At 38.8% G+C, this 23947-nt stretch overlaps 3 protein-coding genes across 5 annotated transcripts; all 3 read left to right on the top strand.

The window, feature by feature from the left end:
* The first annotated feature begins 2379 nt into the window (after positions 1-2379).
* On the top strand, positions 2380-7122 carry LOC147489101 (Enhancer of polycomb-like transcription factor protein). Its single transcript, XM_086571443.1, has 4 exons — positions 2380-3361; positions 3452-4864; positions 5986-6100; positions 6570-7122. Exons 1-4 carry the CDS (start codon positions 2600-2602, stop codon positions 6809-6811), a joined length of 2532 nt encoding a protein of 843 aa, XP_086427569.1. The 5' UTR covers positions 2380-2599; the 3' UTR covers positions 6812-7122.
* Positions 7123-8038: 916 nt separating this feature from the next.
* LOC147489100 (bidirectional sugar transporter SWEET3b-like) lies at positions 8039-19405 on the top strand. 3 transcript variants are annotated; one of them, XM_086573399.1, is made up of 8 exons: positions 10092-10162; positions 17529-17668; positions 17780-17984; positions 18084-18120; positions 18245-18467; positions 18772-18930; positions 19040-19159; positions 19246-19405. In XM_086573399.1, the coding sequence occupies exons 3-8, from the start codon at positions 17840-17842 to the stop codon at positions 19402-19404; spliced, it is 843 nt and encodes a 280-aa protein (XP_086429525.1). In that variant the 5' UTR covers positions 10092-10162; positions 17529-17668; positions 17780-17839; the 3' UTR covers position 19405. The 3 variants fall into 3 exon arrangements, 1 of the variants encoding a protein (XP_086429525.1); XR_015202645.1 differs by lacking the exons at positions 17780-17984; positions 18084-18120; positions 18245-18467; ... (1 more) ...; positions 19040-19159; positions 19246-19405 and adding exons at positions 8039-8917; positions 9301-9834 and having other exon boundaries at positions 9931-10162; positions 17529-17611; XR_015202644.1 differs by lacking the exons at positions 17529-17668; positions 17780-17984; positions 18084-18120; ... (2 more) ...; positions 19040-19159; positions 19246-19405 and adding exons at positions 8039-8917; positions 9301-9834; positions 16923-17241 and having other exon boundaries at positions 9931-10162.
* A 55-nt stretch (positions 19406-19460) lies between these two features.
* On the top strand, positions 19461-23608 carry LOC147489099 (protein BUD31 homolog 1). Its single transcript, XM_086573400.1, has 4 exons — positions 19461-19632; positions 22513-22623; positions 22726-22913; positions 23102-23608. The coding sequence occupies exons 2-4, from the start codon at positions 22530-22532 to the stop codon at positions 23255-23257; spliced, it is 438 nt and encodes a 145-aa protein (XP_086429526.1). The 5' UTR covers positions 19461-19632; positions 22513-22529; the 3' UTR covers positions 23258-23608.
* The last annotated feature ends 339 nt before the right edge of the window (positions 23609-23947 follow it).

The raw sequence follows: 23947 nt of genomic DNA, 5'->3' as shown, positions 1-23947 counted from the left end.
ATGACAGCTGGAACAACGAATCAAGATCGCCTTATTTTGTATGCATTTGTACGCGTCTTGGCTAGCAAAACGGATCGATAAAGTTGCTTTCAAAAGTTTTAATAGAATCGGGTTCAAGAGAGAAGAACCAATCAAGTCGCCATCATCCTTGAGACCGGGCCGGAAATAGTCGGCGATGAAGATGATCAAACTTCGGAGAAATGTAGAGGGCGGACTTTGAATGTATCGAGCCACATCTTTGGTGGGGCATATCTTTGCCATCATACATGGGGAAGCGTGGCTGGATAAAATCTTGAGGAGGCGGTTTCATCGAGAACTTCAAAGATCGAGCGGGACGCAGCGATTATGACTTGAGCATCTTTTGAACAATTTGAGTCGCATCCTTTCGGACCGCACTCGGCCTATCCCGTGTGATAATTCGTTAATCTGTTGATTAACCTCGTTGATGCCGTTTTTCAACAACATTACCGGGTAGTTCTTTGTTGGTAAAGCGTCTACTTGGGCCCGTAAAAGCGGCATTTTCTTGCACGAGCAAAGGAAATGCTCTCGTTTAATGAAACCCGGTTGTTACGCAAGGTTTTGAACTTGAGCTTCGAGGCTGACCATGCTTCGTGGGCTTGAAAATTGTAGTTGTTTGAGTTGGGTTAATTTGATTTCTCAAGTAATCGAAACTACAGACGGCGCCAATGTAAATGTGTGTTTTGGTTTTGCTTTACAAATCGTGAAAAGAAGGGAATGGATTGAGATTTTTTGGAGAGACCGAATCTCTTGATTTTTAGGGGAGAGGATGAGTTCAAATAGGTGGTAGAAACTGCGAAGTTTCAATCCTACGTGTGCTATCATCTCTTGATTTTTTGGGGAGAGATGAATAAGGGGCCTCAGTCCACTAGTTCAAATAGGTGGTAATTTATACTGGTGGTGACTGAAGTTTCAATCGATTAGAGGCCGTAGATTTTGTGCTATCTTAGTTCATACCACTGCATGAAAGTGGAGATGGATCGGTCTTGAATGAGTTTTGTTGGACCTGGTTTTAGTATAAGTCGTGATGTCTAATTGGGAGTTGGCGTGGTAGTCCCTATTTTCGGTACGGTCGGGAAATACAAGTAAGATTTTGGTAATGATTATACAAAACCTTAACGGTGGTGACCTTATTTGAGTCGTTTACGTCTCGGCCATGTGTTTATCTTGAGACATCTTAGTTCATACCACCTACATGAAAAGAGCTCCTGGATCGGTCTTGGAGGTCAATGTTTGGGGTTCACCTATCTTTGTTAGTGGGATATGTCTTCAGTGCATAAGGGAGCTGCTCACAAGTCGATGTCATGAGTTCGCTTATGCTTCACGCGTGCGTGATAATCCTTAATGAGAATATTACTCCCCTACAGTCGATGATCTGTTTTTTTTAAAGAAGTTATATTAGATGTTGATCCAGCTGAAGAACCACTAGATTTTTAGGTCGTACAAAACCTTAACATTAATGGAGGAAGGTGGGCCTTGGTCGTGTGTCTTAAAATTTCCGAAGTTAGGAGTGGGCGAGTGGCGCTGCTACGCAAAACTGTTAATTTTGACAGCAGGCTGCCTGTCATGACTCATGAAGTCATGAGTAGCGAGAGTTAGACCTGCACTATATGACGTTATCTGAGTATATCTTAAATTTGAGCACGGATCCGGGGTGGGGTTTAAGTGCAGGTTAGTTGAACGTTGAAACTAGGCCCCGCGGGTGCTCAATATGTTCTGCATTGATACGAAGTTATGAACGCTTCCACTGTATCTAAAGTCAAAATTGATTTCGAGCAGAGCTAGCGAGAGAAAGGGGTGTGTGGCTGTGTGCTTTACCAAACAAAAAACGGGGTGTGTGGGGAACTCGGGAAACATGCAGTTGCACTTAATCAGCATTGATTTTTAGATATGTTTTTAGATAATACAGGTCTACTTACTTTTGCTAATATTGGTTATGCTGTTTGTAAATATCGTTGACAAATTTACAACGGACAATTTGATAACTTAAGAAGAATTTAGAATAATCCAATAACAGTTAATTAAGAAATCTCAATATAAATCCAAAATTTCCTTGTTCTGGAATGTTCCAAATGACAAGTTAAAAAAGTCAAACACATGGAATCTTGTTACACAATTTATATCAAAACGTACCAACTTCTTCAATTTTACCAAGTCTGAAAGTCCAGTAAAATTCGTTCCTAATTACCCGGAATAAAATATCTATCCCAAAACATCCTCCCCACTTCAATAAATTCCCGCCTCACGGGTCTTCCCATGCGTTTGACTAACCAAGGCTAATTCCGTCCCTTTACATAAAAGTCTCTTTCCATGCGTACTTACTTCCATCAAACCACTTCCAATCTCAACCATCCATTCTCCATCCAACGTGTAATATCACTCCAATAACATAAAGCAGTTCCCTTCATCATCTTATTAAAAACCCTAAAAACACATAACTCCAGCAGCAGCCTCCATTTTTTTTTCTCTCTCTCTTCAAAACATGAAAAATTAGACTCACCCAAAAAGACGAGATTTTGATTACTCGATCGATTTGAATTTATGGAATTAAATTTGTAGAACGTTTTTTGAAATTTCGGGGATGCCGTCAGTTGGAATGAGAAGAAGTACCAGAATATTTGTACCGAAATCTTCGGTTGTAAAAGATGGAGGAGATTTGGGTAAAGTATTAAGGTCAGGGAAAAGATTATTAGTAACAAAACAAGAACAACAACAAAACGAGGATGTAGATGTAGATGAACATTATGATGCCACGTGTTATAATACTAATGGATGGAAAAAAGTTGTTATTCCAGATGATGTGGCAATGGAATTATTAGATGATGATGTGAAGGAAGAAGAAGAAGAGGGAATTGTGAATAGTGTTAGTGTTATTAGTGTTAGTGTTAGTGTAGATGATGATGAGATTAGATATAAGAATGTGTATGATAGAAAGCGACGTAGATCTTCGCGGGGCGATAATTTTAATTTTAGTTCTGGGGGATCTTTGAATTCTTATTTTTCGACTGAAAGGTTGTTGAAGGAAAACATGTGTGGGAATTTCTATGTTAGGAAAAGGAGGAAGACTCGTTCTTCCACCACGACTAAAGTGGATGTTTCGGAAGTTGGTGTGGATGTTGAACTGTTACGTTTGAGATCCACATCAACTTCCAATGTTCCTGGAGTGACATTGGATGTTACGGTTGATTTTTCACCTAGTAGTGCATTGTGGTTTACTCGATTTTTAGCCTCTGTTTTGAGATATTTGAGGAATCCCCACACTGCTTTACCTGGGCTTACTGCTTTTATGTGCTGTGACCTGATTGTTGAAGTTTTCTCACGAAATGGAGTTCAGTTTAAGCCGGTACGGTGTTTTGTTAAAATTGTGATTATATTTCAGCTTCAGTTGATCATTTGATGTTTCTTCTTTTTCTGAATCTTACTTGTTCCACAGGGTTTTTTGCTTGGGTCTTCCTTGGATAATGGTACTGTTTCATCTGGATTTTGCCGGGTTTTTGGCTGTCACCGATTCGTGCCCTTGTTTTGGTTGGATTTCAGTGCCGTTCCTCTGTCCTTTAGGTATCTGAATTCTATTGTTTTTATTAGATCTCTGTATATACCACATGTTCTTGTGTGTTTTTTGACGGGTCTGTTAAGTAAACCTACTGGGGTTACTGACAAAGTGGGAAGACCATCATGCATCCCAGTTGTAGTTGCTTTACCTCACTGCAACAATAGGGATTTTGTGAATATTTGTGTCAAGAAGAGAAAGCCGAAGGCTGTTGTTGCACCTTCTGTGTTGGGTGTGAGAAGAGTATTGACCAGAAGTGCTGCATCACGAAATATCCCGATGAGAAGGAGTTCTCATTGTTCTAAGAGAGTGAGAAGTTCTTCTTCATTGGGTTCTCAAGGTCGTCTTCAGCGTTTCAACTCAAATAGTCAGATTGCAATCAACCATTCTGTCGTAGACAACAATGGTTCAGAATGTTTGGATATAGTTGAATTTGAGCATGGTGGTTGCTCTTCATTAGATGCCCCTGGAGCTGATGAGATTCAAACAGATCTTGTTTCAAATGTTTTATGCCCTAATGATAAGGAAGTAGCATGTGCTAAAGTTGAACTTGGGCATGAAAGTGGTTCACTCTGCTGCAGTGCAAATGTGTTGGTTATTGAATCTGATAGATGCTATAGGGAAGAAGGAGCTGCAGTAATGTTGGAGTGCTCTACTTCAAATGTTTGGCTTGTGGTTGTCAAGACACAGGGCTTGACCAAGTACATATATCAAGCTCATGAAGTAATGAAACCAACCAGCACCAACCGCTTCACCCATGCCATGATATGGACTGCAGAAAATGGTTGGAAGCTGGAGTTCTGCAATAGAAATGATTGGATCACTTTCAAGGAGATTCACAAGGAATGTTTAAGCAGAAATGATGCTCTCTCTGCTAAAACAATCCCTGTGCCTGGTGTGCGCGAGGTGCTGAATTATGATGACGATGAACGTGTTCCGTTTACAAGGCCAGATGCTTATGTTACTGTGCACAATAATGAAGTGGCAAGAGCATTAGTAAAAAAGACTGCAAATTACGATCATGATCCTGATGATGAGGAATGGCTAGAAAAACTAAACGGTGGTCTATGTAATGGTCATGATGGTGTTGTTGAGCACCTTTCAGCAGAAAGGTTTGAGGAAATAATCGATATGTTTGAGAAGGCTGCTTATCGCAGTCCTGGGGATGTCTCTGATGGGACCAAAATGACAAGTCTCTGTATAGATTTTGGGAGGGGAGACGTAATTCTTGCTGTCTATCAATATTGGCTTAAAAAACGGAAGCAGAAGCGTGCATCATTGCTTAGGGTTTTTGAGGTATGCACTCAATGCTATTTTATTGTTATTGAAAGCACAACATGTTACTCTTCTTTCATACTTGACATTCATATTGTACGCCAAAACCAGTAGGAAGAATGTCTTTGTAAATGTTGTTGTTTGTCATTCTAAAGGTGGCATGAGAACGATGTTTTTAGTGACATCAGTTTTTTCCAGCTTGTTGAAAATGTTTTACATCAGCATTATTTATTTATTTATTTATTTTTTCTGTATTTTTGTCAATTGAAACAATATCGTATTGCCTCGAAAATGAAGGGGAAGCAAATTCTTTTATTGAAACTTTTTGAGTATCTTATTGAAAATAGGAAGTTGTTAGTCATTGTTTATTTCGACAGACATTATTTGAAATTTTTAGAAAGTATGAAGATCATAGGATACCCGTAACATATATGGCCTTCTCGGTATACAAATTAACCCATATGCTAGACCTTTCGAATGCTGAATGTATATCAACCGAATAACCCATGGCATTTGCACTGAGATATGGGTAATAAAAGGCTAAAAGCTAAACATTACAATAGACTTATCATATGCGTGAAAAGTACAAACATGTATGAAGATCTTGCAAAATGCAGCAACTATGAGTGATGATATGCGTCGATTTTCAACTGATATTTTATTACTTGTGAATGATAAGAATCAGCAGTCAAGACAATGTTTTTTATTTATATATGGACACATTTTTTTCAGTTTACAATTTGAAACCAATTTTGTTTTAAATAGTGAATGTTTAACTTGCACTCCCTTTTTAACTACATGAAACCGGGAGAGGAGTGTGGTATTCATAAGTTCAAAAACTTTACTTTTTATCCCAACGTGTGGGATTGAGAAAATATAAAGTTTGACTAGTGATGCTTCCTTCCTATGGATGAGAGTGCTAATTGATTTAATCACAATTTTGTAGACGGAGAAAATATGACAAACCTTGTTTATTTAAGTCAGTCAAGGTCTTCTTTTTTATCTCTTTGAGCAAATTTTGTTTATCTGTAATATGAATGCCTGCTCAACTGAAAACCAACTACAGTGGTTAAATTTACATGTGCATGCATGGCCTTTTGGTTTTGTAAGAGTTATTCTTCAACTAAATTGTTCTTTCACAGTTTCATCCACCAAGGAAAGCTCAACTAGCGCAAGAGAATGTTCTACGTAAGAAACGATCATTCAAGAAGCAAGCTAGCAAAAATGGAAGGGCCAAACAGCGATATAACTGCGAAGGTATATGTTATTTTAAATTTTGTTTGGCGAATTATTATATAATTATATTGGTGTCTGCCATACTGCCACGGTGGCCCTTGTCAGCTTTATTAACAAACTAACAATGATAAAAATTTGGTGCTTAGCTCATATATGTTTGAACTACTAGTAGCCTTTAGTTGTTTAATGGATTGGAGATATTAGATAGCATTTACTAAAGATTTTAGTTTCCCCGTTATTATCTCCCTTGAATACTTGATCTAGGTTACTTTTATGATAACATTGTATGCACCTAAATATTGTTCGTGTAAGTACCAGTAAAAATACTAAAATTGTATATGTCTGTATAACATTTCTTGAGTAGTTTCAACTGTAAGTAACACCGTCTGTGAATATAAGATGGGGATGTCTGGCTAATAATTTGTACTTTTACATTTTTTGGAGTAAGATGTATATGTCTGTATTAACTTTTTGTTGAATGGGTTTACAGCTATGCCTGTGGAACAAGAAGAGCTTGCTGTGAAGAGAGTTCAGGAGGCCCTAATCAAAGCAAAAGAATCCTTGGTGTCAGCAGTACTCAAGCGCAAAAGAGCCCAGACATTAATGGAGAATGCCGATTTGTCAACTTATTTTGCTGCCATGGCACTGAGGATTGCCGAAACAATTCAACAAGCAGAGTCTTCTGACGCTACGACTGTTTACTCACTGCCTGGTAAGTTGTCAGCTGAATGATGTAAGAACAGAGTGCTGATGCAAACTCAATATGGTTCAATTCCAGATTGATTGGTCTTGCGCCCTTTTCTTTGGCTTTTAGAAGTCGAGTCCGAAGTGGTGTTCCTCAAAAGTTTTTTGTAATTTTGTATAGATGATGAATATATGTAGAGATTGTATGAGTACGAAAAGGAAGTTGTAAAAGTTAAAATTCTGATTTTCTTCCCTTCAAGGAAAGAAACAGGAACTGAAAAAGCTACTAGCTCACTAACATGTATGGGGAGGCTCCCGAATATGGATCTGGGGTGCCTCATTGATTAGTCCTTGTTGAAGCCTTCTTCTTGCATGTTTCATTATTGGCCTAAATTTCTCGAAATACATACAGCCATGCGTCTGAAGCCCCTTTATGTGGAACTATTTGCCTAGTCTTTAGCGAAGGTGTTCGTATGTAAAATTAAACAAACCCGGTTAACAAAAATGGAAATTTCAGATCCATCCAAATCCCAAGAAAGGTATATATTTCTTCTTTTATCGCCTGAGGGTTGTGCTATATAGGTTTTTTAGTTTGCCCAACTAAATTTGGCACTCCAAAATATAAAAAAACCAATCCAACTGCCATTTTCTATTTTGAAGTGCTAAATGATACTGACGGCATATAGTTTCCTATTTTGAAGTGCTAAATGATACTGACGGCATATAGTTTCTGCTCTCTGTCTATTATTTTGTAACTTAAGTTAAATTTTTTTGGGCTGGACAAATCCGTCGAAATTTAACACACAACGGCAGAAATTATACCGTCCATCTCCCGAATTTATTATGGTAGCTGCTAGCAAAAGTCTTAACTTTGGCTGAATTTTTGACTTTTTCCAAATTTAAGACTCTTTTAGAGTTTTAATAGCCCCATTAAAAATGATATTTTTGTAATTGGGGTGTTATATTTGCCTTCAGCAGCCCATATTGGACTTGCTCTTAAGGGAGTAGGAGAAGTGGAGAACATTGAGTTGTTCATTAAAAATTGATTAGGTCCATTGCCATATCAATGGTGATTCGTTTCTTCTCCCAGGTGTGTACCCGTATTCAGTTTTAAGTTGTAACGTTGAAAGAAATAGGATCTGCCGTTTTTACCCTTATTTAGCTGTAAGGTTGAAAGATTCCAAAACGAGGAAGGCAACAAAAAGAAGGCAAGATAATCATTTTCCAACCGCCATTTACAATGCGAAAAATACCAACTTTGTTAAGTCAGTTATCTTTATTCCTCCCCTTCCTTTATATTTAGAACAGCTTAAAAAACCACCTTCCCTTCCTCTAATCATCATTACTCCTTGGAGAAAGAAAATGCCGCCATCTCCTTACCATAATCATTCTCCACGCAACTCTCAAACCCAAACCTTAACAACTCGTCTCAAACCCCTCCTTATTCTCTTCACCTCCATCATTCTCCTCTACTTTCTCCTTTCCCACACCCACATTTCTCAAAACTCAGCCACCACCACCACCCCATATCCTCTATCCACACCCACTTGTATCCACCACCTCGTTTTCGGTATCGCTTCCTCTTCCAACTCTTTCCCTAAACGCCAGTCCTACATCAACACATGGTTCCACCCCAACGTGACACGTGGTTACGTATTCCTCGACGAAAACATAAACACTAACAATAATAACAAGAAAAAATTCAAGTCTTCTATACCTAGGCTCATTTCCCACGACACATCCCACTTCCCCTACACATTCCGAGGTGGACTACGCTCCGCCATCCGAGTAACGCGTATAGTAAAAGAAATAGTTGAACTAAACCTTCCTAACGTACGTTGGTACGTTTTCGGAGACGATGATACCGTATTTTTTACGGATAATTTAGTAAAAACACTTTCGAAATATGATCATAATAAGTGGTACTATATTGGGAGTAACTCAGAAAGTTTTGAACAAAACTCTAGGTACTCATTTGAGATGGCATTTGGTGGAGGTGGTATTGTTATAAGTTACCCACTTGCTAAAGTTTTAGCTAAAGTCTTGGATTCTTGTTTGTTGAGATATGCTCATTTGTATGGAAGTGATTCTAGGATTTTTTCTTGCTTGGCTGAACTTGGTGTTGTCCTATCTCATGAACCTGGTTTCCATCAGGTCAGTCTACTACTCTTTTACTCATTCTCATCATATAATACTAGCACAATATTTAATGATTGCATAATTCTTAGTTACAGAGCCTTTTATGACCAAACACCATTACACTTACCACTAGTCCACTTGCATGGTTTAATGAAGTCAAATAGACGATGACATGGTTAAATTCCTCTTTATGCCTCAAGTAAGGGAATGTTGACCCTTGGACAATCCCTCACTTAATACTTAGTGAATATCAGAGAGCAGTGGTAGTGTTCGTGAGTGAGATGGAGGCAGAAGGTGATCTTCTATGCCTTTGTAATGGTAGGTGTAGTGCACAAGTTTTTTATTTATGCAATTAGTTGATATCAGACTCTGAATCTTTTGATCTGCATTTTTGTCAGGTTGATATTCGCGGCAATTTGTTTGGTTTGCTTTCTTCCCATCCATTAGCACCTTTGGTTTCTCTTCATCATTTGGATAGCGTAGAACCAATCTTCCCTGGCATGAACCGTACACAAGCTTTAGAGCAGTTGTTTTCAGCTGTGAAAGTTGATCCTCTGAGGGTTTTGCAGCAAACTGTTTGCTATGATCATTCAAAGTCGCTAACTATTTCGATTTCTTGGGGTTATTCTGTTCAAGTTTTTGAAGGAAACCAACTTCTCCCAGACCTCCTTCCAGTGCAAAGGACATTTCTGCCATGGAAGAGAAGTTTGAATGTCAACTCAAATCCATTTACATTTAATGTAAAAGAACTCTCCAGAGATTCATGCCAAAAATCTGCTATTTTCTTTTTGGAAAATATATCTTCCAAAACAAACGAGATACAGAGCAACTACAGCAGACAACTTTTTAAAAAGTGCCCACAAATAGGCATATTGAAAGATTTGGAACAAATCAGAGTGCTGTCTCCGAAGTTAGACCTTGATGCTAGTCAGGTATTGTCGCGTTTGTTCCAAATTATTTTATTTCTTGGATCTGGATTTTTGGAATTCTGAACCAGTTACCTATAATTATCTTCCCCCCACTTTCAGTTTCAGGCACAACGTCGTCATTGTTGTGATGTTTTATCTTCTTTCGACAAAGGAATGGAGATTGGTATCCGACCATGTGGGGATGAAGAATTGATTTTTATGACTCCATAGGGTTTTTTTTTACCTGGACCTGTTGCTAGTCTAATGCTGTTTTCTGTAACAAAAGAAGTATCCTGCTATTCTTCAAGCTCTTTTTAAGTTGTCTGCCAGTCTTCTATATTCTAATGACGAGGTAATATTATTTTTCGTATAATTTCTCTCAAAGAGTTCCTAGAATATTTTCAAATTGTGATCAGTCAACTCATTTCTCAAGTAGAATGCTTTATGCTGGTTTTGAAAATCTTAAACTTGGGAGTCTCAAGCTCTTTTAAGTTATCTTGTCATTTGTTCTCATTGATGGTGAACTAGAAAGTTAATAATATAACTTTGGTGCACTCACAATTAAAATAGTATAAGGGTCCGTTTGAAATGAATATTCCAACTTTTGGTAGCTTCCATTCATTTGTCAAGTGATAACAATGAACATTTTGGTTCTTTCCATCAATATTGGCATCTATTTTGAGAGTTCCAACTCACGATCTCAAGGAGTTCAACTTTGTAGAGAAAATTTCTGTTTTTTCGATCGAGGCCCAGCCTTTCAGTGAAGCGACCACCGCTCATGACTCGGTGTTTTAGCGCGAATTCATTTCAAAGAAAGCGACCCGGTAAAGTAGAGCGCCAGGCTTTTCTCCGTGGGCTTCGCTTTTACAAGAATCGAAATTTGGTTTTTTGGTATAAAAACAAAATCAGTCTTTTGGAAAACCTAACTTTTCCAAAACCAAGAAAGAGAGTGATTACAAGAGAACAATTCTTTGTGAGTTGAGTGTTCATTCTTTGTGAGTGAATTAAGAGAGACTTGTAATCGCCATCTCGGACATCTAGTAAAGCTTGGAACTCGCGGTGTGGGCGTAGGCAAATTCACCGAACCACTATATATCTCGTCTTGTGGTTTGTTCTTCTTTTACATTGATTGTTTTATTTCATATGCTTGTTATTTGATATTGAGAAGTGTTGGGATATTGCTTGGAGAGTGTTGAAGTCTTGTCTATTGAGAAAGATCAAACTTTGTGTAGGATTGATCCGTTTGGTGTGGGTAACGTTGTTTCCTTGATTATTTATTCATAACAATTGGTATCGAGGCGTAGGTATCGACCCAGGATTTTGAGTTTAGTATAAAAAATTTGTCGAGACAAAGGTGTTCGATTAAATTCGAGGTGAAACTGTTTCTTTTGGGTTATTGTGTGTAACTTGAAAGATGGCTCCCAAGATGTCAAACGCAAGGTTTGAAGTAGAAGTTTAATGGGAAGAATAACTTTGGGATTTGGCAAGTCCAAGTAAAGGACATCCTCATCCACAAAGGTTTGCACAAGGCTTTGAAGCGGGATTAAATCTAAAGGCGAAAGTATGAGTAATGATGATTGGGAAGAGTTCGATCTTGAGCTTATTCATCAATCCGGTTATGTCTTGCTAATGAGGTCATGTATAGTGTGATGGGAGAAAATACATTTGCCGGTATTTGGCTCAAACTAGAGTCTATGTATATGACCAAGAGCATGAGCCGAACAAGATGTACCTTAAGAAGCGTCTTTATCATTACATGATGGTCGATGGTTCAACGATGCAAGAGCACGTTAGTGAGTTCGTCGGCGTCTAGCGGATTATTTGAATGTTGGTATGAAGATGAATGATGAGGATCAAGCGGCATGTTTAATATTCTCCTTGCCGAAAGCTATGAGCATCTAATGACTACATTCATGAACGGAGAAGTCGTCGATCTTGACGAAGTTGAGTGCACTTCTTTCTTATGAGTTGATGAAGAAGACCGTGTAGAGAATAGCATTGATGCAAGTCGGGGCTAGTGGCAAGAGGAAATTTAATCCGAAACGTAATTATTCAAGTAATGATAATTCTAGGTCCAAGTCAAAGAAGCCTTTAAAACATGTACGATTCTTTACAATTGCAATGAAAAAGGACATTACATAAAGTAATTGTCCTCACCAAGAAAGAGAACAAGAGAGATGGAGGAAGAAAGGTAAGACAAAATTTGAGGCAAATTATGCTTGGTGCTCAAGAGGATGAGTTCGGTCCGTGTGTCCACACAAGACTATATGACCAGAGGTGGATTCTTGATTCGGATGTTCCTATCATATGTGCCCGAATAGAAAGTGGTTTACTTCTTATGAGAGCATTGATGGTGGTTCCTGTTTTAATGGGTAATGACGTTGCTTGTAAGACGGTAGGAATTGGAACTATACGGGTCAAGATATATGATGGTGTAGTGAGGACTCTAACCGATGTGAGACATGTTCCTGAGCTAAAGAAAAGTCTTATTTCTCTTGGTACCTTGGATTCCAAAGGCCACAAGTTTGTGGGCGAAGGTGGAGTCCTAAATATTGTTAATGGCTCTTTAGTTGTTATGAAGGGTCAAAAATATGGAACCTTGTATACTCTGATTGGTAGTAACGGTGATAAGCGATTAGCGATGGGTGCATGTAGTAATGATTCCGAGTGCACTAAGATGTGGCATATCGTTTAGGGCATATGAGTGAAAAACGGTTTGTCCGAGTTGTCAGGTGAGGGTTCTTGAAGAACTTGAAGAAGCCAAGCATGGGGTTCGGGAGCATTGCGGCCTATGGGAAATCAGAGTCAAGTTCAAGTCAAGCAAGCACACGACAACGAGGCATCCTTGATTATGTGCATACGGATGTTTGGGGACCCTCGGTGGCTTCAAAGGAGGTAACGCTATTATGTCTCATTCATTGATGATCATACTCGCTATGTGTGGGTGTATATGATGAAATCGAAAAGATGAAGTGTTTGCGACATTTAAGAAGTGGAAGGCAAGGGTTGAGAATCGCACTGCGGATAGGAAGGTAAAGACATTACGGTCCGACAATGGTAACGAAAGTATACCTATGGACCTTTCCAAGAGTTAAATGAATGTGGAATTGCCGGATAAGATCGATCGCCAGGGCACGCCACGAGAATGGAATGGGGAGAGGATGAATAGAACTTTGCTTGAAAGAGCAAGATGTTTATTGTCTAATGCCGCCTAGGCAAAGAGTATTAGGCATGATCACGGTGTCCATGGCGTGTTACCTCTGATAGGTCACCGAACCCGCCTATAGATTGCGGGACACCTTATGAGGTGTGGTCGTAACCGGTGATTATAGTATCTTGCGAAGTGTTTGGAGGCTTACTACCATGTGAGGGACATCAAGCTAGATCCTAGAGCTAAGAAGGCCATATTCTTAGGGCTCGCCAAATGGGGTAAAGGGATACGATTGTGGTGTCTAGAAGCCCACAAGTTCCCGGTCGCCAGAGATGTTACTTTTGATGAGACTTCCGTGTTATCTTTGATAGTAGGAAGTAGCCGGGCGAGAATGGCGAGTCTATAGAAGTTCAAGCTAATGAGCTTGAGTTATCCGATGCGATGAGATGACCGGTTAGATCATGATGAGGTACGAATCATGGAACCCACAAACAACAGGAAGAAGAGCAAGAGCATCCGCGAACTTGTGGTGGCCGACCCTAGGCCACGAGAGACAAGTTAAAGAAGTGCACAAGTATGGGCACGAAGCCGATGAAACACTATGGTCGTGGATTTAGTGGCATGATCTTGAATATCGAAGATGATGAGCGGATAGCTTCAAGGAAGTCATTAGAGATGCTCATTATAGAGATTGGTTAGTTTTATGCAAGCAGAGATGGAATCTCTTGATAAAAATCACACATGGGACCTAGTTTTATCGCCAAAGGGCAAAAGGACTATCGGCGATAAATGGGTGTTGAGAAAAGAAAGAGGTCCTTCCCCGAGTCCGACAAAGATCTTTGGGTACAAGGCAAGAGTGGTAGCAAAAGGGTTTTTCACGAGGAAGGAAGGAGTTGACTACAATGAGGTATTTTCCCGGTGGTCAAACATACGTCCATTAGGTGTGTTATTAAGTTTAGTTGCTCACTTAACCGGGAGTTAGAGCAACTTGATGTGAAAACCGCTTTCTTGCATGGGGACTTGGAAGAAGAGATCTATATGAGACAACCTGAAGGGGTTTGTCGTTCTTGAAAAAGAAGATTATGTATGCAAATTGAATCGGTCCTTCATGCGGGTTAAAGCAATCGCCCTGCAATGGTACAAAGCGCTTTGACACATTCATGATGCAACATGAGTACACCCAAGTAAGTATGATTGTGGTCTACTTTAGAAGGCTTCGTGGTAATGACTTCATCTATCTCCGCTTTATGTGGATGACATGCTTATTGCTTCCAAAAGCATGGTGGAGATAGACAAGTTGAAATCTCAACTTAGCTCGAAGTTTGAGATGAAAGACTTAGGTGGAGCCAAGAAGATCTTGGGCATGGAGATTGACAGAGATAGGAAGAAGCGACGGATAGTTGTATCTCGAAGAAATACATTGAAAAGTAATTTCTCGATTTGGTATGGAGAATGCAAAGTCGGTTTCTACACCTTTAGCTGGGCATTTCAGGCTTTCAGCTAAGTTCTCTCCTAGTTCGGTGGAGGAACAAAAGCATATGGCAAATGTTCCTTATGCAAGTGCCGTGGGCAGTTTGATGTATGCTATGGGTGTTGCCCCGGACATTTCCGCGAGTTAGTGTTGTCAGCAGGTATATGGCAAATCTGGGAAGCCAAGCATTGGGAGGCAGTGAAATGGGTACTAAGGTACTTGAAGGGTACCTTGGATGTGGGATTAGTTTATGGTGGAGGCACTTGTTATGTCAGTGGGTTTGTGGATTCTGATTATGCAGGTGATCTAGATAGACGACGATCGACTACTGGTTATGTGTTTACGATGCATGGTGCACCGGTTAGTTGGAGGTCTATGCTTTTGTACCGCTTCTCTATCTACTCACCGAGGTATAGTATATGGCGTGGCAGAGGCGTTGAAAGAGGCATTATGGCTTCGAGGTCTTCTAGATGATTTGGGTATTGGCGCGCGGAAACGGTGTTGCTTTGTATTGTGATAGTCGAGTCTTTATTCATTTGGCGAAGAACCAAGTTCATCATGGTCGGACCAAGCATATTGATGTCCGTTATCACTTTATACCGGGATGTCGTTGAGGATGGTGATGTAGCACTTGAGAAAGTAGACACCCATGACAATCCTCCGATATCTTGACGAAAGTTGTCACCGGAGTTAAGTTCCAACACTTTGTTTGGACTTGCTCCAAATCCTACATGTTTGAAAGAGCCCTATGTGGGCATAGCCCCGCCAGGCGATTTGAAGTCTTCCTTCTTTGGAGGTGTTCCCTACCGGATGTGATCTTCTTTGGATGTGTTCGGCTTTGTTTTATGTGTAAAACCTCACCGAGAAGTAGAGAATGTAGAAAATTTTTTTTTTTCGGCGCGGCTTCGAGTGAAGCGCTGACCGTGCTCATGACTCGTGTTTTTAGCGAGCGCCATTTAGCTTTTTCTTTTCTCGTGGAAGCCCATTTCAAGAATCAGCGAAATTTGGTTTTGGTATAAAAACAAAATCGATCTTTTGGAAAACCTAACTTTTCCAAAACCAAGAAAGAGAGTGATTACAAGAGAACAATTCTTTGTGAGTTGAGTGTTCATTCTTTGTGAGTGAATTGAGAGAGACTTGTAATCGTTACTCGGGACATCTAGTAAAGCTTGGAACTTCGCTTGATTGTGGGCGTAGGCAAATTGCGAACCATGATATATCTCGTCTTGTGGTTTGTTCTTCTTTTACATTGATTGTTTTATTTCATATGCTTGTTATTTGATATTGAGAAGTGTTGGGATATTGCTTGGAGAGTGTTGAAGTCTTGTCTATTGAGAAAGATCAAACTTTGTGTAGGATTGATCCGTTTGGTGTGGGTAACGTTGTTTCCGCAGTTATTTATTCACAACAAACTTCATCCTGAATAGGAGATAAGTTGAGACTCCTAAAGCAAGGACTAGAGAGACGTAATTGAGCAGAGTTAGAACTTGTTGAGACTTTGAGGTCAACTTTGATTCCTATTAATGTACAGGGAACTTCTTTTCAAAGGCACCCTAAGTTTTTGAGAATAACGAGTTTTGATGCTAAGCGTATGTATCACTTGTTCAAGTAGTTGATATAGGTTTTAGTTTCAGTGGTTTCTGATACTTCTCGATATTGACATTGAACGACAAAATTACTCACTCTGATAATCCTGTCATCAAACATTAGTAGAAGCCGTAGTGTTCAAGTTCCCTAGATTGGTGAATCCTAGTCTAAGTCTTACGTGGTATGTGTTATGTTGGTGAACAATTTGTTGTATGACGTAGGTGCTTCAAAGACTATTTTGTTTCCTGCTAGAGACTAGAATGAGTTTGAATTTTTCGTTTTTATGTTTTATATTTTATTATCATTTTTTCTTTAAATTTTTTAAGAACTAGTGTTTGACAAGCCATCATTGGAACTCTCTGTCTAGTGAATTGCCTTAGACTTCCTAAAATATACACCATAGTTTATATGTGGAGGAACCAATCTCAAAAACTTGTGAGGATCTTTGGATGGATGAGTTGGGTTTTGTATAGAGTTTAAGCAAAGATAGTTGTCTTAATTTTGTAAAACATTTTAGTGGTATCGGAGATTACAGTTGCATACATTTACAGTTTAGGATGCACTTCTTATTTTAAAGGGTAAGACTCATTACACCACTCCCCCCCCCCCGTTTTCCTTTATGTTATTATTAAACTGGTCGGGGCACAACACAGTTCCCCCCTTGAGGCTTTGATTGAAGAAAAAGAAAGAAAGATATGGATGGATCCACCAGAGTTCTATACTTCTCTATATTGTTATATGGATGTACAAAGTTTTTCGTGCTAGTCTGTTTAACTGTTGGTTCAATACCTTTGATTTGGAGATGATAATTAACAGAAGTTCCTCTTCTTTCTTGTCGCTGATCAAAAAAGAAATAATGATATCTGAACTTATATTAACATTTAGTTTATTATCTTATCTCAGGCTACATTACCTCGAAGATATTTAGAAGTCCGCTTTCCTTGAGCATCAGTTGCATATATCAGAACCATATCCTGGAGGAAACAATTTCGTATCAGCTACAATTGAAGGTTCAAATGACCAAGCTGTGATTTTCTGGGTGTACGAACTCCATGAAAATCACTTCATTTTGTATTTTTAATCAGTTGTGATGTATATGGGTACTTAATTTCTTACACGAACTTTTAGGAATCAGAGATTTCACTGAAGATTGGGATGTTGCTCTTCACTAACAACAACCATCTAAGTCAATGTCATCTATCCAAAAGATTATTTGGTTTGACATATGTTTGCTCATATTCTGGTTGGATACATTTAGTTTTCCTTTGATGACTGTATAATGCATGTTCTCTGTGCCCACAGCAGTATGTGTTTTTTTTGGGATAACAGTTCTAGTCTGGACTTGCACAGAGAAAAACTATTAAGCCTGACATCATTAAACAACAAAGCACAAGTTCAGAGTCTGGATTCATTAGAGCACATCAGTACATCATATAAAATCCATCCATGAATTACTCTCTTACACATTCCAATTCAAATTTGATAAACATTCCTGTCATCTGAGTGTAGGACTTGGGAGCCAATGGATGACTGAGATTCAACATGGTGACTTGTGACAGTCATAGAGACAAATGCTCAAATTCAATGATATGCTGTCCAGGAGCAGAAATAGGATGAGAGTCTAATATTAAGTCACTTTGCTATTACAGGTAGATAATTTGATCAGGGTTAATTTGAACCTTGAATCTCAAACCAACTTAAATAGTTGATTCAAATACAGATTGTACTCAATAAATTACGCATTTTTGTTTCTGCTTTAGAAGTGCAGAAACGAAGAAGAATTATATCCAGAGACTCCCTGTGTCAAGCCGGTTATCTCAATGATGAACCATGAATCACCATTTTCAATTTTTTCCAATCCTTTCAGCGCTGATGCATGGACAGCGATAGCCACATTAGACTGTGCATCATGCTTGTTCTCAACCGATACAGTGCAAATCATTCGTTATACTGTCGGCATATTCGGTAGTTTACATTTTCCAAAGAGTTTATACTAGATCCTAAATCTAATTATTATCTTATCTGGGAGTTGAAATAATATGTGACTTGGTATGTGTTTTGCAGGGAACGTTTTCAACTTACTACTCTATACTTCACCCATGTAATACTAAAAGCCTTAATTCTACTTTTTTTTTTTTTTTTTTTCTTTTCCAATGCAATATAATTGAATATTTCCTATATTATTGTTTACATAATACATAACTAGAAAATTTTCTTCTTTTTAGAGTAACGTTTCAGAGGGTGGTTAAGAACAAAAGCACGGAGGAGTTTTCAATCGTTCCATATGTTGCAGCCTTATTGAACTCAGTACTTTATGCCTTGTATGGTTCTCCTTTAGCGAGTGATGGCTGGGATAATCTACCTTTGTTTACCGTCAATGGCACTGGGGTTCTTATGGAGGTCGCATTCATTTGCATCTTCTTTTGGTTCGCTACTCCAAGAAAAAAGGCAAGATACATATGTTTTTCTCATTCAATGTTGGACCGACCAAGCAAACTTGGAAATTTGGAATGACTATATAGCTGCGTACATGTTATATCAGTTTTTTTTTTAAAGAAAAAGACAAGCCAAATTTAATGGAAAATTTTCCCCAATAAGTAGGAAATAGGAAGAATGATACAGTTTGTTGCGGATGTAAACTCGTTATCTTAATCATTGTGATTAATATACTTACAAATTAGTTTTAACTTTTAAGGAACTTCAATGTAATATAAAAACCTAGCTATTACCTAATGTATGCGTATGAATGCAGGTGATTGCGTCGTTTATAATGGCACCTGTGATCATTTTCCTTTCGGTCATTTTAGTCCTGTCAACTACACTGCATGATCACCATCTTCGCAAAACCATACTAGGGAGCTTTGGATTCTTTTGCTCTGTTAGCATGTATGGTTCTCCCTTGGTGGCTGTGGTGAGCTGAATTAATGGCCTAATTGTTTTCTGCATGCACCATATTTATTTACATTCCTATTGATTTTCTCCTCATGTAACATATATTTGGTGGTTGAATTGCGCTGCAGAAACGAGTACTAGAAACAAAGAGTGTTGAATTTATGCCTCTAAACTTGTCCCTCTTCTCGTTCCTTACCACTTCTGCATGGATGGCATATGGGCTACTTAGCTATGATGTCTTACTTGCGGTATGTGTACATGTGAATTAATTATCACGTTCGTTCGTTATAACATATATATCGGTCTTTACTATTGATGTCCTTTTCTTTTGCAGTCTCCTAATTTCCTCGGCGTCCCGTTAGGCATTCTACAACTTGTTGTATACTACAAGTATAGGAAAAACAAAGGAAGAAGTCAAGTCGATTTGGAGAAGACTGATGAAGAAGTGCCCGATCTTACTACTCCACTCATTGTCAACAGTACCGAAAATTGATCAAAATGCATGTTGTCCATTATAATTAAACATGTATTTGTGCTGTCATATAAAATAATGTAGATTTGAATGCCCGAATTATTATTTGTTCAGGGGCAAGTAAAAAATAATATTCCAAAAAGAATGGGACCAGATCGAGTCTAATTCGCTATATAAAAGTAGGACCAAATTATTCATCTTTTACAGCCGACTTAGAAACCCTTGAACAATTTCTCCAATTCTAGCCAGGTACTACTTAAAACTATCTACGTCGATGTTTTAATTAATTAATTAATTTGATATGTCGAATTGTCGATTAACTATGTGCTTTGGAACCAGTCGACACTTTGCCTTGTTTGGGGCTGGCACTGATAACATTTTGCATGACACGAGAATGGAAAGGGTAGACTACTAGGAGAAGACATTGCATGAGTTAAAGATTCTTGGTTTCTAGAAATAACCATTCAAATATTCGAAAAAGGCCTAACTCTAGCTTTAATTACTACAATTTCTCAGACATTTCGTTTCTCGATTTGTCTCATTTTTTAATGTTAGTGAAGTAACGTGTTTTTTTAATGATAAATTTTGTTTTTGGAACTCTGTCTAAACTATTTTTTCTCTGTTAATGTTAAATACATGTTCATCCCCTGCCATAATCAGTGAAGTAATCATTTAGTATTTCCATATTATGTATTGAATTTTAAATAACACATTACATGTATGTGTTTTTACTGTAAAATTTAGTTATCAACAATGGGGATGCTAAAAACCCGACACATGTTGTTGGCCCCATATACTATCGCCTTCTGCCTCCCATTATCTAGGGGTTTGGGTTGGTCTGGTTTTCCAACGTCCTAGAGGCTTTGGAATTTAGGTAATCCCTTGGGCTTAGCTCGCCTGAGTTTTACCGCTTGCTACTTGTATATGTGGGAAGTTGGTGGTTAAGATAGAAATATCTCTTCTTTCCTTTCTCAGCCCGTTCTTTCATCTTGGTGTCTTATCCTTCTCTCCAAGGAACATTTTTTCCATCCCCGTTTAGCTATGAGAGGTGTGGGGAACGGTGCTTGCAGCACACATGATTTACTCGTGGAATTTCGGCTGGCATGATCATTCCACATGGACGTACTATTTGAGCTCGTCCTTTGACATGGCAAGTGATGTGGACGATTCATTAGTTTGCAAGAAACACTTGGCGTGATGAGGAGTATGGAAGTGTTTTTTTTTTTTTTCAAAAAGAAAGTGTCTCGAGTCTAACGTTTGTTGTTATGGCTCCAGACCAAAATATCAAGTGAAAAACTTTGAATCGAAGCCTCCATTTGATCATTCAGATTCATCTATAGGGGTAGTGCAGTGATAAATGCTTTGTCCTGGAAGTGCTAGCTCAGCTTCCATTTAATTAGTTTAGTAATTAGGTGTTTACACAATTTATATAGGATATTTAAGGAGACAAGACAATAATTAGGATCTGCAGTTACTGAAATGCTCTACTGTATACGCTTTTCGTGAGCTCATTGGCCTTTATACAGGATCTTGTGGCGAAGCTGGAAAAAGTTTGATAGATCTTTGAGTACACGTGTCAAAATGGTCGAGTTGAAAAGCTATAAAGATTTGAGTACAGGACAGGGTAGTTGAACTCTTTATTTGGACCATTTGAAGGTGGAGCTAAGGGGCGGTAGTGGATATACTGTGCCAAAGGATTTGAAGATTGTGAAGATGAAGAGGGGGCAATGCTGAATTTGAAGTGTTCAGCTGGCGAGTACTTTGAAGATGAAGAGGGTGATGCATTCCCAAACTTGGGGTACTCGGCAGGTGAGGAGGGTCAGGTGGGGATTGAGGATGATGATTGTGATGGATGGGGAGGCAAACAGGAATGGTGGATGGTGGCGGCAGGAGGGTGTCATTCTGTTTTTGGAGAGTGCAAGCCTGGTGGTGGTTCTTGGACTTATCATTCTTCTCGTTTTTTGGGGTACAACGATCAAGACATATCAATGGAGGGGGAAGAAAAAGGAGGAGGAGAATCGACTGAAGGGTCGTCTGATTGAAGTGGTGGGGGCTCCTGCTTACAAGGAAACAAGTGAGGGAGGGGGGGAGGGAGGGGAGGAGTGCAGGATAACAAGGTTGATGATCAGCTCATGGTGTTTGGGAAGAGATGGGGTGTAAGGGTTGAAGGATGTAGAGGAAAGATTTAAGGTTTGCTGGACAGTAGGAGGGAAGTGCGGAAACAAAATTAGTGGGGGATATGGAAGATTCAGAAGACTTTGATGACATCTATGATTCAGAGGATGAGAAATTGGATCTTGAATTTTCCAATGAATTTTATATGGAGGAAGAAGCCTTTGAGAAGGAGGTGGAGAGCAACTGGGTGATTCAGCAAGGGTTGAGGACGGTGGGATGGATTGTGGATGCAACTGTGTGGTTTTGCTATTTTGGGTGTCTAATCATTAGGACTTGGCTTCTATTGTTTTCAGTTTGTTTGTATTCTTTCTTATTTTTGTTTTCATTGTTTTGCTGGGGTAGCAGGCTGTGTTAGGAGTGATGGGGGTTTCTTTTGGTCTTGAGATATTAGTTTCTGGCTAATTACTTTTATCAATGTGTAAGTGGTGATGTAATTCTCATGGTTAAATCAATATAATAACTTTTATCAATAAAATAAAACGGATTTGGTCTGTATATGTCTGGGCCATGGGTGTGGCCGTAAGGGGTTAGGGTTACGTGATCCCGGGAACTAACATTAGTTAGGTTTTTAGGTGTTGTTGTAAATTTCTGGATTATATTAATTTATGTCTTTTATCGGTAAAAATAATAATTTTTGGAACTTTGATGATTTATGAAATTTCTCCCAAGCCACTTTTCAGTAGCATCATGATAGTTGCTAAGTAACCTCTGTTACCTATATTCACTGTAAGGTCTTATATTAAGTAAGTCTTGTGTTTAGGTGTTGATGTCATTTTCTGGATCTTATCAGTGAAAATATTATTGGACGATCTATAAATTTTTTCTCAAGCTACTTTCCGATAGCATCATGATAGTTTCGAAGTATTATCTGTTCCCTATATTGATATATTCACTATAAGGTCTTATCGTAAGTAACTCTTGTGCTTGTTGCACTTTTTTCTGCTGATGATGTAGGTTGCTAGAAGCCTAGAATGCCAAAGATAAAAACAAACCGTGTCAAATATCCAACTGGATGGGAGCTAATCGAGCCAACCCTCCGTGAGCTAGAGGCAAAGATGAGAGAAGGTTTCTCAATAGTTCCTTATGAATGTTATACTGCATGATTTTGGTTTTATAGTTTACTCTATGAATTGCTTAGTGACATGAATATACACATTTTTCTGACAGCTGAAAATGATACTCATGATGGTAAGAGAAAATGTGAAGGATTGTGGCCCATCTTTCGAATAGCTCATCAGAAGAGTCGCTACATCTATGACCTTTACTACCGGAGGAAAGAAATATCAAAGGAGCTGTATGAATTCTGCTTGGAACAAGGCTATGGCGATCGTAATCTAATCGCTAAGTGGAAAAAGGTTGTACTTAGCTCTGAGGAAGTATTAGCACTTGGAATTATTGCTCTATTGTCTTATATTTTCGTTTCATTGTTGGTTCTGCTTAGTTATATTTCAAAGTTGATATGTTGTTCTATTACCCATGCTCTTTTATGCTTCTATTGGAGTTGGATCAGTTTATTTATTCTGATTTTTGTGATAAATTGCAGTCTGGTTACGAGCGTCTCTGTTGCCTACGATGTATACAACCACGGGATCACAACTTTGCCACCACGTGCGTGTGCAGAGTTCCCAAGCACTTGAGGGAAGAGAAAGTAATTGAATGCGTCCATTGTGGATGTGGAGGTTGTGCCAGTGGAGATTGATTGAGTCTCTATAAACGCAGATCGACAACCTAGTGGTCAAGAATGCTGGTATGGTGTATTGTTTGTGATATTACTATTGGGGTTTGATATCCTCAACTGTCAACTGAAAGCCTTTGATCTGGGGCCTGTACTACCCACAAGTTCATTTTAAGCCCACTCTAAGCAACTCTCTTTGCTTTGCTTTGTAAAGTAGGCAATGTTACTTTAGAATTATGCTACGATGATAGATTAAGGGTGCCTTTTGGGAGCATATTATATTTAACAGAAGGTATCGAAATTCACTGTTGGGTGAGCTTATTGAACCAGTACCCTGTGTATTAATATTATTGAGGTTGATATGTTCTTTAACAATCCGACTGATAATGGTTAGGTTCAATAAACTAAACTAGGTTCTTTTAAAAGACCTCCCACCAAAAACCGAACAACATTGTGTTTAGTTTGAAATGTTGGAGTGCTGATCTGTTGTCCCGTGCCTGAACATCGTTTTCTTAATGTGCTTTCTTTAGAACTTACATATTTTATTCCAACGCTAGATAAGGAGCAGAAGTGATTAAGTGAATAATATCCAATAAAGACGAGACATAAGCTAACTGATAAAGCTTGGAGGGCAAATGGATGACCTAGTAGTCGTGGATAGTCAAATCTATACAAAAGACAATGGGACGCCCTTCTAATCATGCCAAAGAAAAG

This window comes from Coptis chinensis, chromosome 7 (assembly GCF_015680905.1).
Source record: "Coptis chinensis isolate HL-2020 chromosome 7, ASM1568090v1, whole genome shotgun sequence".
Taxonomy (NCBI): Eukaryota; Viridiplantae; Streptophyta; class Magnoliopsida; order Ranunculales; family Ranunculaceae; genus Coptis; species Coptis chinensis.
The sequence above is the reverse complement of the archived record's forward strand: the minus strand, read 5'-3'. Positions and strand labels throughout refer to the sequence as shown.

Bases quoted from the DNA above. Each gene is read 5' to 3' on its own strand.
- LOC147489100 (XM_086573399.1), top strand. From the start codon at position 17,840: ATGATGAACCATGAATCACCATTTTCAATTTTTTCCAATCCTTTCAGC. The intron at 18,931-19,039 runs GTGAGCTGAATT...ATTGCGCTGCAG, and splicing joins GTTCTCCCTTGGTGGCTGTG to AAACGAGTACTAGAAACAAA. The intron at 19,160-19,245 runs GTATGTGTACAT...TTTCTTTTGCAG, and splicing joins GCTATGATGTCTTACTTGCG to TCTCCTAATTTCCTCGGCGT.
- LOC147489101 (XM_086571443.1), top strand. From the start codon at position 2,600: ATGCCGTCAGTTGGAATGAGAAGAAGTACCAGAATATTTGTACCGAAA. The intron at 3,362-3,451 runs GTACGGTGTTTT...CTTGTTCCACAG, and splicing joins ATGGAGTTCAGTTTAAGCCG to GGTTTTTTGCTTGGGTCTTC. The intron at 4,865-5,985 runs GTATGCACTCAA...GTTCTTTCACAG, and splicing joins CATTGCTTAGGGTTTTTGAG to TTTCATCCACCAAGGAAAGC.
- LOC147489099 (XM_086573400.1), top strand. From the start codon at position 22,530: ATGCCAAAGATAAAAACAAACCGTGTCAAATATCCAACTGGATGGGAG. The intron at 22,624-22,725 runs GTTTCTCAATAG...TTTTTCTGACAG, and splicing joins AGAGGCAAAGATGAGAGAAG to CTGAAAATGATACTCATGAT. The intron at 22,914-23,101 runs GTTGTACTTAGC...GATAAATTGCAG, and splicing joins TAATCGCTAAGTGGAAAAAG to TCTGGTTACGAGCGTCTCTG.